The 12,636-nt window shown below is 42.4% G+C and overlaps 2 protein-coding genes across 7 annotated transcripts in view; both read left to right on the forward strand.

Moving 5' to 3' along the window:
* The first annotated feature begins 343 nt into the window (after positions 1 to 343).
* fbrs (fibrosin) lies at positions 344 to 10,529 on the forward strand. Of its 5 annotated transcripts, none has more exons than XM_072456326.1 (18): positions 344 to 2,016; positions 2,480 to 2,641; positions 2,878 to 2,904; positions 3,036 to 3,065; positions 3,143 to 3,191; positions 3,280 to 3,607; positions 3,698 to 3,924; positions 4,005 to 4,231; positions 4,394 to 4,435; positions 4,516 to 4,611; positions 4,769 to 4,852; positions 5,027 to 5,065; positions 5,418 to 5,489; positions 6,532 to 6,670; positions 6,745 to 6,822; positions 7,053 to 7,136; positions 7,411 to 7,621; positions 7,706 to 10,529. In XM_072456326.1, exons 1-18 carry the CDS (start codon positions 1,714 to 1,716, stop codon positions 9,252 to 9,254), a joined length of 3,747 nt encoding a protein of 1,248 aa, XP_072312427.1. In that variant the 5' UTR covers positions 344 to 1,713; the 3' UTR covers positions 9,255 to 10,529. The 5 variants fall into 5 exon arrangements, with proteins under 5 accessions (XP_072312427.1, XP_072312428.1, XP_072312432.1 ...); XM_072456327.1 differs by having other exon boundaries at positions 4,784 to 4,852; XM_072456331.1 differs by lacking the exon at positions 7,053 to 7,136.
* A 334-nt stretch (positions 10,530 to 10,863) lies between these two features.
* Positions 10,864 to 12,636, forward strand: part of srcap (Snf2-related CREBBP activator protein) — a 34,373-nt gene continuing 32,600 nt past the window's right edge. For both annotated transcript variants that reach the window (XM_072456830.1, XM_072456831.1), the window contains exons 1-2: positions 10,864 to 11,087; positions 12,515 to 12,591. The gene's annotated coding sequence lies outside the window, so the exon portion shown is untranslated. The remainder of the gene's footprint in view (positions 11,088 to 12,514; positions 12,592 to 12,636) is intronic.

The raw sequence follows: 12,636 nt of genomic DNA on the forward strand, positions 1-12,636 counted from the left end.
ATATTTGTAACCTATTATTTAATCCCCACCATTCATGTCAGGATAATTTATATACAATTTTATAACCCTGTCAAAATGTGTGTTCATGACTGAAACTAGTCCAAAAATACATTTGCACTGCCAATTTGTATTGTTCAGTGTAGGATGTCTTCTGCTTGAAGCCTGTCCTATAAGTGGTAATTTCAGATTTTACCAAGGGTATTTAATTATTTATTATAATGTTAACAACTCTAGAATGTGCTAATGCATTTACCTTTTTGTTTTAAAAAGCGTGTATCTCGTGCTTTCCCTCATGGTGGCAGTATGCCCAAAGTGTATCATCATGAAGCCTCTCCATGAAGGGGAAGAAGAGCGGTGCACACAATGCATTGCACGACTGACAAGGGTTGTGTCTCATTATTTTCACCAGAAATTTACTATTCAGTGGAAACTTGTGAATAGCCAGCGTCGGACTGGTTGTATTTCCCTTCTTCTTTATTTACATCCTGGATTGAGTTGAGTTGATCGGTTGCACTGGGACGCCGGCGTTTGCTTGAACTTGTCCTGAACATTGGATTACAGTGTCGGCTGCAGAAGGAGCGGCTCAGCCCAAAGGGGCTCGGCCCACACCCCGATAATGGAAATCCACACCGAGGCTTTGCCTACAGGGCCTTGATCTTATTTACTTATTATGGAGCTAAAGTGGAAGAAGAGTTGGGCGCAGGAATCAAAATCTTCTTGCTCAGATGGTGTTTAGTTGTGAGAGACTTCACATTTTCTGCACTTTCGTCTGAACGAAGCGGTTTGTGGCTAACAGCTGGAACGGCTAAAGCTAACAGCCTCTGTGCTAACATTACGTCTTTCTTTTGATGTAATTTAACTTGTATCATCGACCTTTAATATTAAGTGAGTGGAAGGTGTTGCCCTCCAAATGTTGAATTTAGGTTATATAGTTTGATGAACTGCCGAAATCTCTAAGAACTCAGATGTGTTTTAAGAATATTGTATTATTCTTAGGCGTATAGCTAGCAATATTTTGTTTGTGTTCAGTTAGCTGCGTACTTGTTGTCCAAAAGTGGAAAATCTGAGCCAAAGTATAGGATCAGAACCTTGTAAAGGGAAGCGTATTCCTCCAAAGTTATTTGAGGTGTTCATGAGGACTTTGTAGCCTATGATCAGATCCTGTCACCGGGCTGCTGCTTTCGCCTATCCAGGTTATTGGCCTTGCTAAACAGCTAACATCTTGGTCACGGAAATAAATGTGACAGTGAGTGTTATAATTAGGGCAGTATAACGCCCTCGTGAAGTAAGGACTCAATAGTGACGGTATAGTATCTTATTCAAGTGGCAGGGACCAGGATTCGCTTTGTTTTGACATTAGTGTGGTCTTGTCTTTTTGTTTACATGCGTATAACTCATTTGTTTTCGCAGGCTAATATTAGCCCCCTGTAGCACACAGCCAGTGGTGTTCTGACACTTGTGCATGCCGTGGATTTTCAGCATTTCTTTATGGCACTATCTTTCTAAACAGACTTATTGAAATGACTTTAAAATTCCGCCGAAAGAAAGGCTCGGATGCCAACAGACTGTGTTCGACATACGGAGAATAAAAGTCACTGTTTTCATTAACGCCATTTTACAGGGCTCTTGTTAAAGGCCCGTGTGTTGTTTTTGATCTTCGCCGGACCGGATCTTGGTTCAAGTGCCTTTGGTGTCACGGCTCGGAGCTCGGTAATGGAGGGTCCCAGCCGCAGCACCGGGTTTAGACAGAGCCGTCGGTCGCGGTCTCAGCGGGACCGAGAGCGGCGGCGGCGGAGAGTGGACTTGAATGGGCAGCGGGCCACATCTCTGTCCTCGGGGTCCGATCAGGAGGCCTGTGGCACCAACGGAGTCCGGGGCCCTGGAGGCAGAGAGGGCAGACCGGGTTTCGGCAGACACAGGCCCCCGCGCAGGAGGAAGCGTGAGTCCGTGTCCTGTGAGGAAGACATCATTGATGGCTTTGCGATTGCCAGCTTCGTCAGCCTGGAGGCACTGGAGGTACAATGGTTCTGAGTGTTCCAACCACAAGCATAACATTTAAATAGTCTATGTTGCAACTAATAAATAGTTTCATCTTCTCTTTGTTTTTTTTTTTTAATAAAAATGTGGCAGACATGCACCCAGCACATTTTTATCCCTTTTATTTTTTACACTGTTAAACTTATCAACATGCACTACTTAAAGGATATATATTTAAATAATCAATCGTGACATTTAGGCTGAAGCGAGAAAATCCATTCAACTCATGATGGTTCTTTTCTAAAGACTTCCTCTAATGGCTTCTGAAGAGCCTAAATTATTCATGATCTAATTCTGTCACGATTTAGATGAGCTGTTCAAAAGTTTTGAATTGTTTTAACAACAGAACCCAAAATGTATGCTATATACCAGGACGCAAATCATGTGTATTTTTCCTACCATGCCAAGACTTATAGTTGATTGTTAAATTGTTATTTTTAAGATGGACTGTTCCCTGAAGCCCAATCAACGCTCTGATATGCCGGGAAGGAGGAACAAGGGGAAACGAGGTCCAGAGCAAAATGGAGGAGGCCCACTGTCAGATCCAGAGGCAGGCGGCCCTCATAGTTTTAGTCGAAATAAAAGAAGAAAGCTGGATGAGCAGGTGGGTAATACAAGAATGTCACAACTGTTCTACGACTTTTTAAATGTATATATGTATATGTGTGTGTGTGTGTGTGTATATGTATATATATATATATATATATATATATATATATATATATATATAAAATTTTTACGTGCATTTGTATTGCTGTCTTAATGCAACCCAATGTGTTAATTATGCACTGTAAACTGAATGTACACAATTTTTATGTTTTTTTTAAATTATTTTTGTAGGGAATGCCTTTGGAAACGGGCTACATTGTAAGTAGTGTATTTCATTATTTTATTCAATATACACAATAAATATTTTTTTTGCATTGCCAACACAAGTATTTTGCTGGTACTATACAGATTTTGATCCTTGAAAATAATGTACATTTTTCCTTTCTCAGTGTGACACGGAGAGTGATTCTGGTGGCAAGGTATGTATTACCATTTTTGATGGTACATTTTAACTCTTGTCTGCCAAAATATCTTATTATTTTATAACTTCTTCTAGGCCTCTGATAATGAAATTGACCCAGTCTTTACAGTTAGTACTAGGAAAGGTATGTACACACATGTCATTTTTGTAGCATTTATTGCTTTTTATATTGACAAATGTAAACCAGGATGCTGATGGAATTTCTTTTTCAGTTGTTGAGCCACCAGTGGCAAGCATGGGCTCATCCATTGGTAAAAACGGCCCTCCAATGCCGGTGCGCTGTGGGAGTGTCTCACGGTTGATGGTGACCCCACGAGTGTCTGGTCTGGAGCGAAGTCAAGAGAAAAGTCGGGAACAAAATTTCCCTGAACCAGTTTCTACTTCTACCTCTTCTGCTTGCCTGCCTTCCCACTCCTCAGTCCCCCGAACTAATGCCATCAACGGTAGCAGTAGCCGCCACAACGCCAACTCTCCACTCTCAAAGCCCAAGCCCTTTCTCACGTTGCCTGGTCGGTCACAACCCATTTATGGCATTAACAGGTGGGTTAATGACTTGGATTGTAAAATAATAATAATAATAATTAAAAAAAAAAAGGTTTTTAATTACCTTGTTCAATTCTCTCGTTCTAGAAGTAGTACTCCTGTCAAACCAACATCATCCGCTACATCCATTGCATCTTCCTCCATGCGTCCACCCACGCCATCCACGAGTGTATCCCTGTCGTACATTAGAGGCACAAGCTCTTCGCTGCCTCTCAGACCTCCTTCACGAGCCAGTGGAGCACTTTACACCTCGTCCCCTGGTCTCCCACCTCCACCTCCTCTGCTACAAGGGCCATCACATACGTCTGCCACAGGTATATTATTGACATTGTAATATTTCATACAATCTTCCGTAATTAGACTAAACCAGACTCTTTTTGTTATATATTTAAAGAGCGGGAAGGCCGACGTAGTGTCCCAGGGTCAGAGAATGCCACAGCAGGCCGCTCCACTCCGGCCTCCAGTTCCACACCAGGGTCTTCAAGCAGGCAGTCTCAAAACCAACCCAGCATACAGCCTCTGGCCTTCCAGTTCCATCAGCACAACCACCAGCACCAACATACGCACACACATCAACACTTCACACCTTTCCAGTATCCACCAGCTGCTGCACCACCACTGGTGAGTTCAGCGTTAAAGTCTACTTGCTATCTGACAGTTTTTAATCTGTTTTTGTACCTAATCTGTGTTGCATCACTGGAATTTCCCCATTGTGGGACAAATAAAGGTCATCTTATCTTGTCATATATGAAACAATTAACAAACTGATGCTCTGTCTTTTAGTTTGAAAAGTATAGCAAAATGAATGAGCTGTACCGACATCCTGTGAGTATTACAACTGCAGTTTCTAGATTCAAGGATGTTTTATAAATTGACTGAAATGTTATTTGTTTCAAATGTTCTAGTTTTTCCCACAATTCCCACCCTCAGTGCCGAGTATTCAGCCTGTGATTCCTCCAACTGGGCCTTTCAGCTCCTTACAAGGAGCATTTCAGCCAAAGGTATACATTTTGAAAACGAAATACAACCCCTTACCTGCAGTCTCTCTATTAAACAGTAATGTGAACATCTTCTGGACATTATGAATATAAATGCCTTCTATTCCCTTATATTGGTGGTGGTTATAGTTGTTGATGCTATTTTTGCTCTTTTTGATAGCCTCTTGTCCCTCAGGGAACTGCTCCTGACCTATCCGCTCGACTTGGGGTTGTGCCTCACCACCTTCAGCCCAAAGACCCAAGGGTAAGCTTACAATTGTAATTTTAGTCTGTGATCTCAAATAAGGAGAGATCTCAACTCAGACTAAAATGTGCTGCAATGTGGGCCTAGTGCAGTAGTGGATGCAAATCTGTCATCAAAAACCAACAAGACTTGGTTATCAATAAGCTGGTTTTATATTTATTTTTTCTGTTGTAGCTTACTGATCCATTTGGAACATCGTTGAAAATCAGTAATGTAAGCATACGCTGATTTTGTTGCTGTTCTCTTAAGCTCCTGAAACATTGAGTCAATTTTGGATTCACTCAGTTTCACACTTTCATGAACTAATCTTACTAATACTGTCTCACCGCTGCTGGTTTGAACTTTGCCCTTGCACACTTTTACAGATCTGCCAGCTAGAGACTAATTCATTTATTACCAGAGTTTTCTTTGGTCACACTATCTTATATTCAGCCGGAGACCCCCAGTCCTGTGTAGACTAGAAGATATTCTATTTTGTTTGTTTTTTTTATTTTAATTTGATATGGCAATCATCCAAGTATTTTTAAATGTAAAGCTGAATCTGTCTTTATTCTGTGATTTGCAGAAACCAGGGAAATGGTGTGCTATGCATGTCTATGTGGCCTGGATGATTTTAAGCCATCAGAAGAAAGTAAAGGTTTGTATAGACATTTTAGTGACTCTGTAGCACTGGCATTCCTCAAGGCTGTGTCAGCTTTCCCTTTCTCTACTTCTTGTACGCGTTGGAGTTGTCTGCAAAATTCACATGGTAAAAATTACCATCCGTTGATGATTTCTTTAAAGGTTATCTTCAATAACAAAAGACCAAAGAGATAATTTTTGACCCACAATACGTGAGAATGCATTGCCCAGTCACTTAACAGTTTAAAAATAACATGAGTGAGATGTTTTCTTTTTTTGTTTTTGTTCAATTGCTTGGTTTTCATCATGACTACAATGCTCACATCGACTTTCTTTGAGCTCCTCTGGTCCAAATGTTAAATGTAACGCAAACATTATGTAGATTTTTTTTAAACGGCAGTGGTCAAGCGCATTATCCGTTATGTGTTAAGTGTGGAAGCTTGACTTTTCAAAACAAAAATAAGTTGGGGAAAAATAAGGTGAAAATGGCATTAAAATTGCTGAGTGTTCTGTAACACGGTTAGCTCAAAGAATCCTCAGTGACCTATCAAACGTACTGTGTTCTCCAGATGGTACTATAGTGCAGCCAGACATGAAACCAACAGTTTTAAAGCAGAACTAGGTAACTAGCAATAGTGAATGTGAAAATATGCGTTCAGAGAATTTTTTTTTTTTCCCCCTTTCGTTTTTTAATAAAATAAGGAAGCATAACCACCAAATAACATTACCAAAAGGAAGAAAGGGCCAGGGTTTCCCAGGATAATTTTCTTTAGGTCTATGTCTGCAAATGTTGCAAGTTGTGTTTTCGGCCCAGAGACAGCAGGGACGACAAACCCTATAAAATGCCACAAAAATATATATTCAACCATCACCGGGACTTGCAAAGAAGTTTATTAATGTCAAGTATTAATTTCATTCAAACCAAAACAGTGCTGTACTGAATAGGTCTGACCTTATGTCTCGAGCCCAAGACAAATTTTCCTCTGGGACAATAAAGTCAAATCTGATGTGGCCATTTGTGTTAAGTACATAACTAAAGGAGATTTTACGTTTTATAGTTAATGCAAGCCGATCCTCACAAATTGGACTTCCGGAGTGATCTGCTGTCCCGTCTTCCGGGAGCTGGAGGACTTGGGGGAGGATCTCTGCCCCCTCCTCACGACCTGACAAGGCCTCCCACTTTGTTTTCTGCTTCAGGTGCATAATCCAGTTTACTTGCAATCGAGTTATGTGCTTTTGTGTGTTAATTATTGACGTACAAACTATTGCAGGTGGTGTCAATCCTTCCAATGCACCTTTCATCTCTCCACCTGCACCCCATTCTTCTTTCCTGACACCATCTCACTTAGGTATGTTAATGAAAAATATGTGTGTGTATATGTTAAAACATTTTATACAAACATTATCCTAGTGCACCAACCCCACGTTATAATTGTTTATAACTGTCCAGTTATAAATACAAATTTAAATCCATGCATAGAGGCTTTGAGTAGAACTATGAAGTTCTAAATAATTTTGCACATATTTTCTGCCTGAATGGCAGAACAGTATTTTTTTTATGAATGCCTGTATGTTTTAGATCCGTATGGTCGCTCACCACCCTTTACCCCACTGGGGGCCTTGGGCTCTGGTGCCTTTGGGGGACTTGGCAGCCCATCTCTGGGTCAGTGTCATATCTCTTTTTGTACTGTATTTGAAATTAGACGTGATATACATTAGCCATATAAACATTGTAGTAATATTTTTTATTATGGATAGACGTACAGGGGACAGAAAAATGTTGTTAACTATTATGTAGCATTTAATATTTTTTTTTGTTGCCATATCTCCTCTGAGCCAGGTAAAGAACATCATGAGATTGTAATCAGTTATTTAAGTGGACAGTGTCTTCTTACCAAAATGAAAAAGTGAAAAAAAATCTGTGATGTGTTCTGCAGGTGGCCCTGTATTTGGTCCTAAAGACTCTCCAGCCAATGTAGTGGGGGGCATGTCCTCTAATCATCATGACCCTTGGAGCCGTCTACATGGTGGTCCTCCTAGTTTTCCTGGGCCCAGCTGGGCTAAAGGCCCTGATAGAAGGGATGAGCGAGATCGAGGGAAAGATGCAGAAAGAAGAGAGATCCCTCATATTAAAGATGAAAAAGACAGGTAAGACGGATATTTGTGGGAGTTTGTTTCTCTGGCATTGTTTTATGTACTGACAAAATGTTTGCTTTATTTTGGGTGTTGTAGAGATAATATGCTGTATGGCCGACCTCCTGTGAGAATGTCTCCAGTTGGCCCTGCCTTCAAGCCCCGCAGTAGCACCCCAGTTTCCCACATAAATGGGCACAGCAGTTCCCTGGGGCCAAGCAGTGGACCCATTGAAGACCTGACACGGTGTTTAAGTCGGGACAGAGACCGTGAGAGGGAGAGAGATGCAGATAAGAGACCGTTGCCACCAGTGTCCTCAAGGGGGCCTCCTGTTGGTTCTTCCACTTTATTAGGCGATAGGGAAAGGCCACGGTCTTCTTCCTCATCTGTGCTTACCACACCTCCACCTTCCAACCCCTCTGCACCTTCTCCCTTGGACCTTTACCCACGCACTCTTGGCTCATCAGCGCACAGCCACCACAGTGAATCCACACACTCCCAAAGAGAGAGCAACCCTCCTCCTTCCTCTTTAGCCTCTGCCTCTGTCACCTCTTTGACTCAGGCCAAGAAGTCTGATCGGACAACACCTGTCTCCAAATCTTCCCTACTTGTTCCTCCAGTTAAAGTGAAAGAGGAAAGAAAAGAGGAACCAGAGCACATCCCCATCACCCTCCCACCACCTCCAGCACCAAATCATACCTTTGACCGTCCAAACAGCCATCCACACCATCACAGGTCTGGCACCCCTTCTTCATCATCATTAACACCCACTCCAGGTGTTTCCCTTCCCCCACCAAACTCAAATCCACACCTCGCTTTGCTGGACCGCTCTCGGGCCATTGATGCTTACCTGGGGAGTGCAGGTCCTGGTGGACTGATGATTGGTCCAGGACCAGAACGTTTCCATCATGGCCCACCACATGGATCTGCTCAGGGTCCACACAGCTTCACATGGGACCCCTGGAGGGAGCTGGCAGCGCAGCATCAGCAGCAGCGCAGAGAGGCCTTAGCACTTCGGTCGGACCCTCACCTCGCCCTGCGGTCAGATCCACATCTGGCTCGTCTGCTCCAGCACCAGCGCCTCCTGGAGGCAGAGAGGGCGGCTGCAGTAGCAGCTCACCATCCACCAACGTCTACCTCTAATCCCTCCAACTCTGCTATTCGCCATGAATTCAGCCTTATGGCCCACCCTTTTGAACGCCACCATCAGCTCGGACCTCCTGGAGGTGGGCTGATTGATGAGGAGCAGCGCGCACAGATTCTGAGAGAAGACTTTGAAAGGGCACGTTACTTTGGCATGCATCATCACATCCCAGGGTCTCACCTCTCTGGTCCCTCTCATGCTGCTGCTGCCCACCACCACCACATGGAACAACTTAACCCAGGCTTCTTGTCCCATCACCTTCCTCCAGGAGCCTCTGCAGCCCACCACGCAGGCCTTTACTCACGGCTCGGTCACCTAAACCCACATATGGCTAATGGCATCCTAGCAAAGACCCCCGCTGGGCTGGTAGGAGCCCTGTCAATGGGGGCCCCACCACCCCTCATTCCATCTGTGACCAGTCGGTCCTCTACACCCCCTCGTAGACTTGGTGCTCCGGGTGAGCTGGCGCTGTTCAGTGCTCATAAAGACGGAGAGTCCAGATAGTACTGGGACAATGCTGGGGGATATCAAGGGAAATGTCAGGATCACTGTGATGCTCTCAAAACAACTCCTTCCTCTCGCAGAGTAAACCACAAAGACACATCAGTGATTGCCTGGAAATAATGTTGGTGGTAAATGCAAGACTCATCATTGTGGCTTTGAACTATACCCTCTAGTTATCAGTGCAATTCTAAAGGTACATGATTTAGTGCATCCTTGGTGTCTTTTTCTTTTATATTGGCTATTTAATACTGTAGTCAATAATGAACTCTGTTTGCAGAGGCAGAGGACAGGTTTTTGTGGTGGTTGAATGAATATGTAACTGTGCACTTGAGCAAGCCTTTTCAGGTTTAACTTGCATCAAAATGTACAATTGAATCCATGTAAGGGTTTTTTGTTCTGGTTAGTTAAGGTTACTGAAAGTCCTCTTTGACAAATCTGACCAGATATGCTTATGTGAAAGAGGGCTAAAGAACAGAGGAAACGTAGTGTGTCCTGATTCAGTTTGTCTTGGTCATTATATAGACACATTACAGTAAGGACCATATAATTAAGTTGGCATTATACCTCAGCTTTCTGCTTCTCCCAAAAATCAAATCCAGATCCTCATAACTACAGAGCTTCATAACTACATCTTTGCTTTTTTGTTTTTCAAATTTATGAACTGTGCTGCACTGTGTGAGTAAACACAGTCTTGGCGCTTCCTGTTACTGTTTCCCATTTTCCCCTGACTACACGAGCAGGACCAGAAAATAGTAGTGTAGAAAAATGCATTTGTAATATTAATCTTAACATTAATTATCTTCTATAATAATAAATATATTCACTGTTATGTTATCGTCATTGTTTCAGGTATCAACCAGTACCCCTCTCCCAAGATAATGTTTTAGGACACAACAAAAACAAATCATTAGCCTGCACCACATTAAATGTTAAAATGCTTGTGAACCTGAGGGCCGAACAATCTCTGGCCTCTCCATGGATTGACCTATATAAGTAGAGAGGCAGGTTTGCCTGTGTGGTTTATGTCTATACATTTGGGAGTAGGACTACAGGAGCGTTGAACATTTAATTGTCCTGTTGATAAAATAAGTTATATACATGGAAAGTGGGACAAATGCTAAGAAAAAATATAATGAATTGTGTCAAGGGCAACTAGACAGTGGATCAACTGAGAGGGACAAGACTGGGTCAATTATTTTAATATGACCATTTTATACCTTTCAAAACCCTTCCCTAGAGACCGCAAAGATTAATTATTAAAAGAATTGTTGTATACTTTGTTGTCTTTGTCTTTTTTCTTACATAAACTGTCTTATTTATACATATTTTTAAAAAGATTTTAACGATACAAGTAAAAGCAGTTTCGAATGAAACTTGTGCTTGCAGAACGTTAAAACAAATACATGAACGGAGATTTCACAAAATCTCATAAACGAACAGCTGGAAATTAAATTAGTCATGTTTTAACCTATGACTGTTTATGGATCAATTGGCGCTGTGTAAATAAATTATTGGAAAAGTATCGCAAATAAACATTTTAAGTGGCGCGCTCTTGTATTTTCTCGCGAGATTTGCCCGCTCTGTACTTTGTCAGCAGCGGCGTCCCTCCACCATTTCGCTGCGTAAAGTCTCCTCCCCGCGACCGCTACATTCTGCACCGAAACCCAGTCTCTCCCGGTCCGTATTTTAACTTCTTCCCACAGTCCTACTGGTACCTCGTTGGGTACCGGGAGACAGTTTGGATTGCCGACATCACGGATTGAGTGTGATTTTTTGCGGATGACGGCCCCTTCAACAAGAATTTAGTAAAAGAAAATTGGTCGGAAATTTCAGGTAGGTGGGAACTTAAGATGGCGGCTATAAAAGGGCGGGGGGCAAGGAGGAAGTAATAGGGGCCCTAAAGGGTGTATACGACTAACGAAGCGACACAAAATAGCCACATGTCCCAACAATAAACACATTTCTTGTGCTCTTTTGTATTATAAACGTATAATGGAGGCTCAGAAATTGAGCACAAGATGCAATAACACGCAACATGTACTTTTAGTCTGTAAAGCATAAAATGAAAAATGTTTTCACAGTTTGTCCATGCTGAAGTTCCTGCTGTGTTGTGGTGCGTGCCTCCCTTAAACCCCCCCTGTTCAATCGTTGCAACACGTACAGTCAACTATAACTTGATTGTAGTTTTTGGTTTTAATACAAACTCGAGGTTGTTTGGACCGTTAAAGTAAAAAAATGATGGCATTTAATTTTCTGGTGTTCGGGTTATTTGACCCCACGCAGTGACGTCACAGCGATTGTCCCCCCTCTGAAGTGAATGTAGGAGAAGCGGCATTAATGTGACTTTTCACATGGTTTAGCTTACTTTTAAAAGACCTTTTAATAAAAACTACCAACAACGGCTAGCCCTTTTAAAATTACAGTTATGTAATTATGGGTTGCTTGCAGTGCCAATTCACTCAGCAAATGTATCCTAGCTCTTCTAACTCTTGTAGCCTGCTAGTTAGCAGGCTTTTCTTTAGTGCCACCCTAGCAGTGTTATTGTAAATGCTAACGCTAGCAGCTAACAGCCCCCCAAAACGCTATGGCGTTAATTATAGCAAAATGTATATCATCACATACGTACAATATGTACAGCCTTGTCAAGTTTACGCGATTATCTGTAAATGTTCAAACCCTTTCGAGATGTTTCATGTGAGCACCCGTGCATTAGGACGCGTATCTGGCATTTTGAGACCCGTTAGGCTGTATCGGACGGTAACAAATGTAACTCTGCGTATCTGTACGAACAAACGATAACGTTTCATTTGTTCGGGTAAAAATGAATGGCCAGGGCCCGCGCGCCTGTCTGCCGGCGAAGCCCGGGAGCGCGTGCTGCAGAATTCCTAACGTCTTCCTGAGTTGAATGCTCCATAGCAGCGAACCGTAGATTGAATACAGCCTATGCAGCTAACACATCCATGGTCCACTGCAGCAAATGCTACCCACAGCCACAACTGCTTCTATTTCCCTAGCCCCAACCTTATCTATCTCGCGAAGTACGCTCCACCTGTTTATACAGACTTAAAGCCTACCCATCATCATCATCACCATCACAGACTACATGGTTATGTTTCCCATAAGTTTTATGAGAAGCAAGTGTACGAAGTGGTAATACTTCTGCCCCAATATACATATTACCAACTAAGAAAACTTGAAACAAAGTAATCTGTTTGATATATAATGTGACACAATTTATGCTCTCCCTTTCCCTTCCTCAGATGATGTGGTGGGGATCCTAACTTCAGCATCCTGGAAGTGGAAAGTACAGAAGATCTGTGTCTACAACAACAGACAGGTAAGACACTTTACAATGTAGTCATTGCGACTGTTAGAGTAGTGA

The sequence above is a fragment of the Eucyclogobius newberryi genome, unplaced genomic scaffold (genome assembly GCF_026437365.1).
Source record: "Eucyclogobius newberryi isolate DKJ021-1_F unplaced genomic scaffold, fEucNew1.0.hap1 SCAF_20, whole genome shotgun sequence".
NCBI lineage: Eukaryota > Metazoa > Chordata > Actinopteri > Gobiiformes > Gobiidae > Eucyclogobius > Eucyclogobius newberryi.

Bases quoted from the DNA above. Each gene is read 5' to 3' on its own strand.
- fbrs (XM_072456326.1), top strand. From the start codon at position 1,714: ATGGAGGGTCCCAGCCGCAGCACCGGGTTTAGACAGAGCCGTCGGTCG. The intron at 3,608-3,697 runs GTGGGTTAATGA...CTCTCGTTCTAG, and splicing joins CCCATTTATGGCATTAACAG to AAGTAGTACTCCTGTCAAAC. The intron at 6,671-6,744 runs GTGCATAATCCA...AAACTATTGCAG, and splicing joins CACTTTGTTTTCTGCTTCAG to GTGGTGTCAATCCTTCCAAT.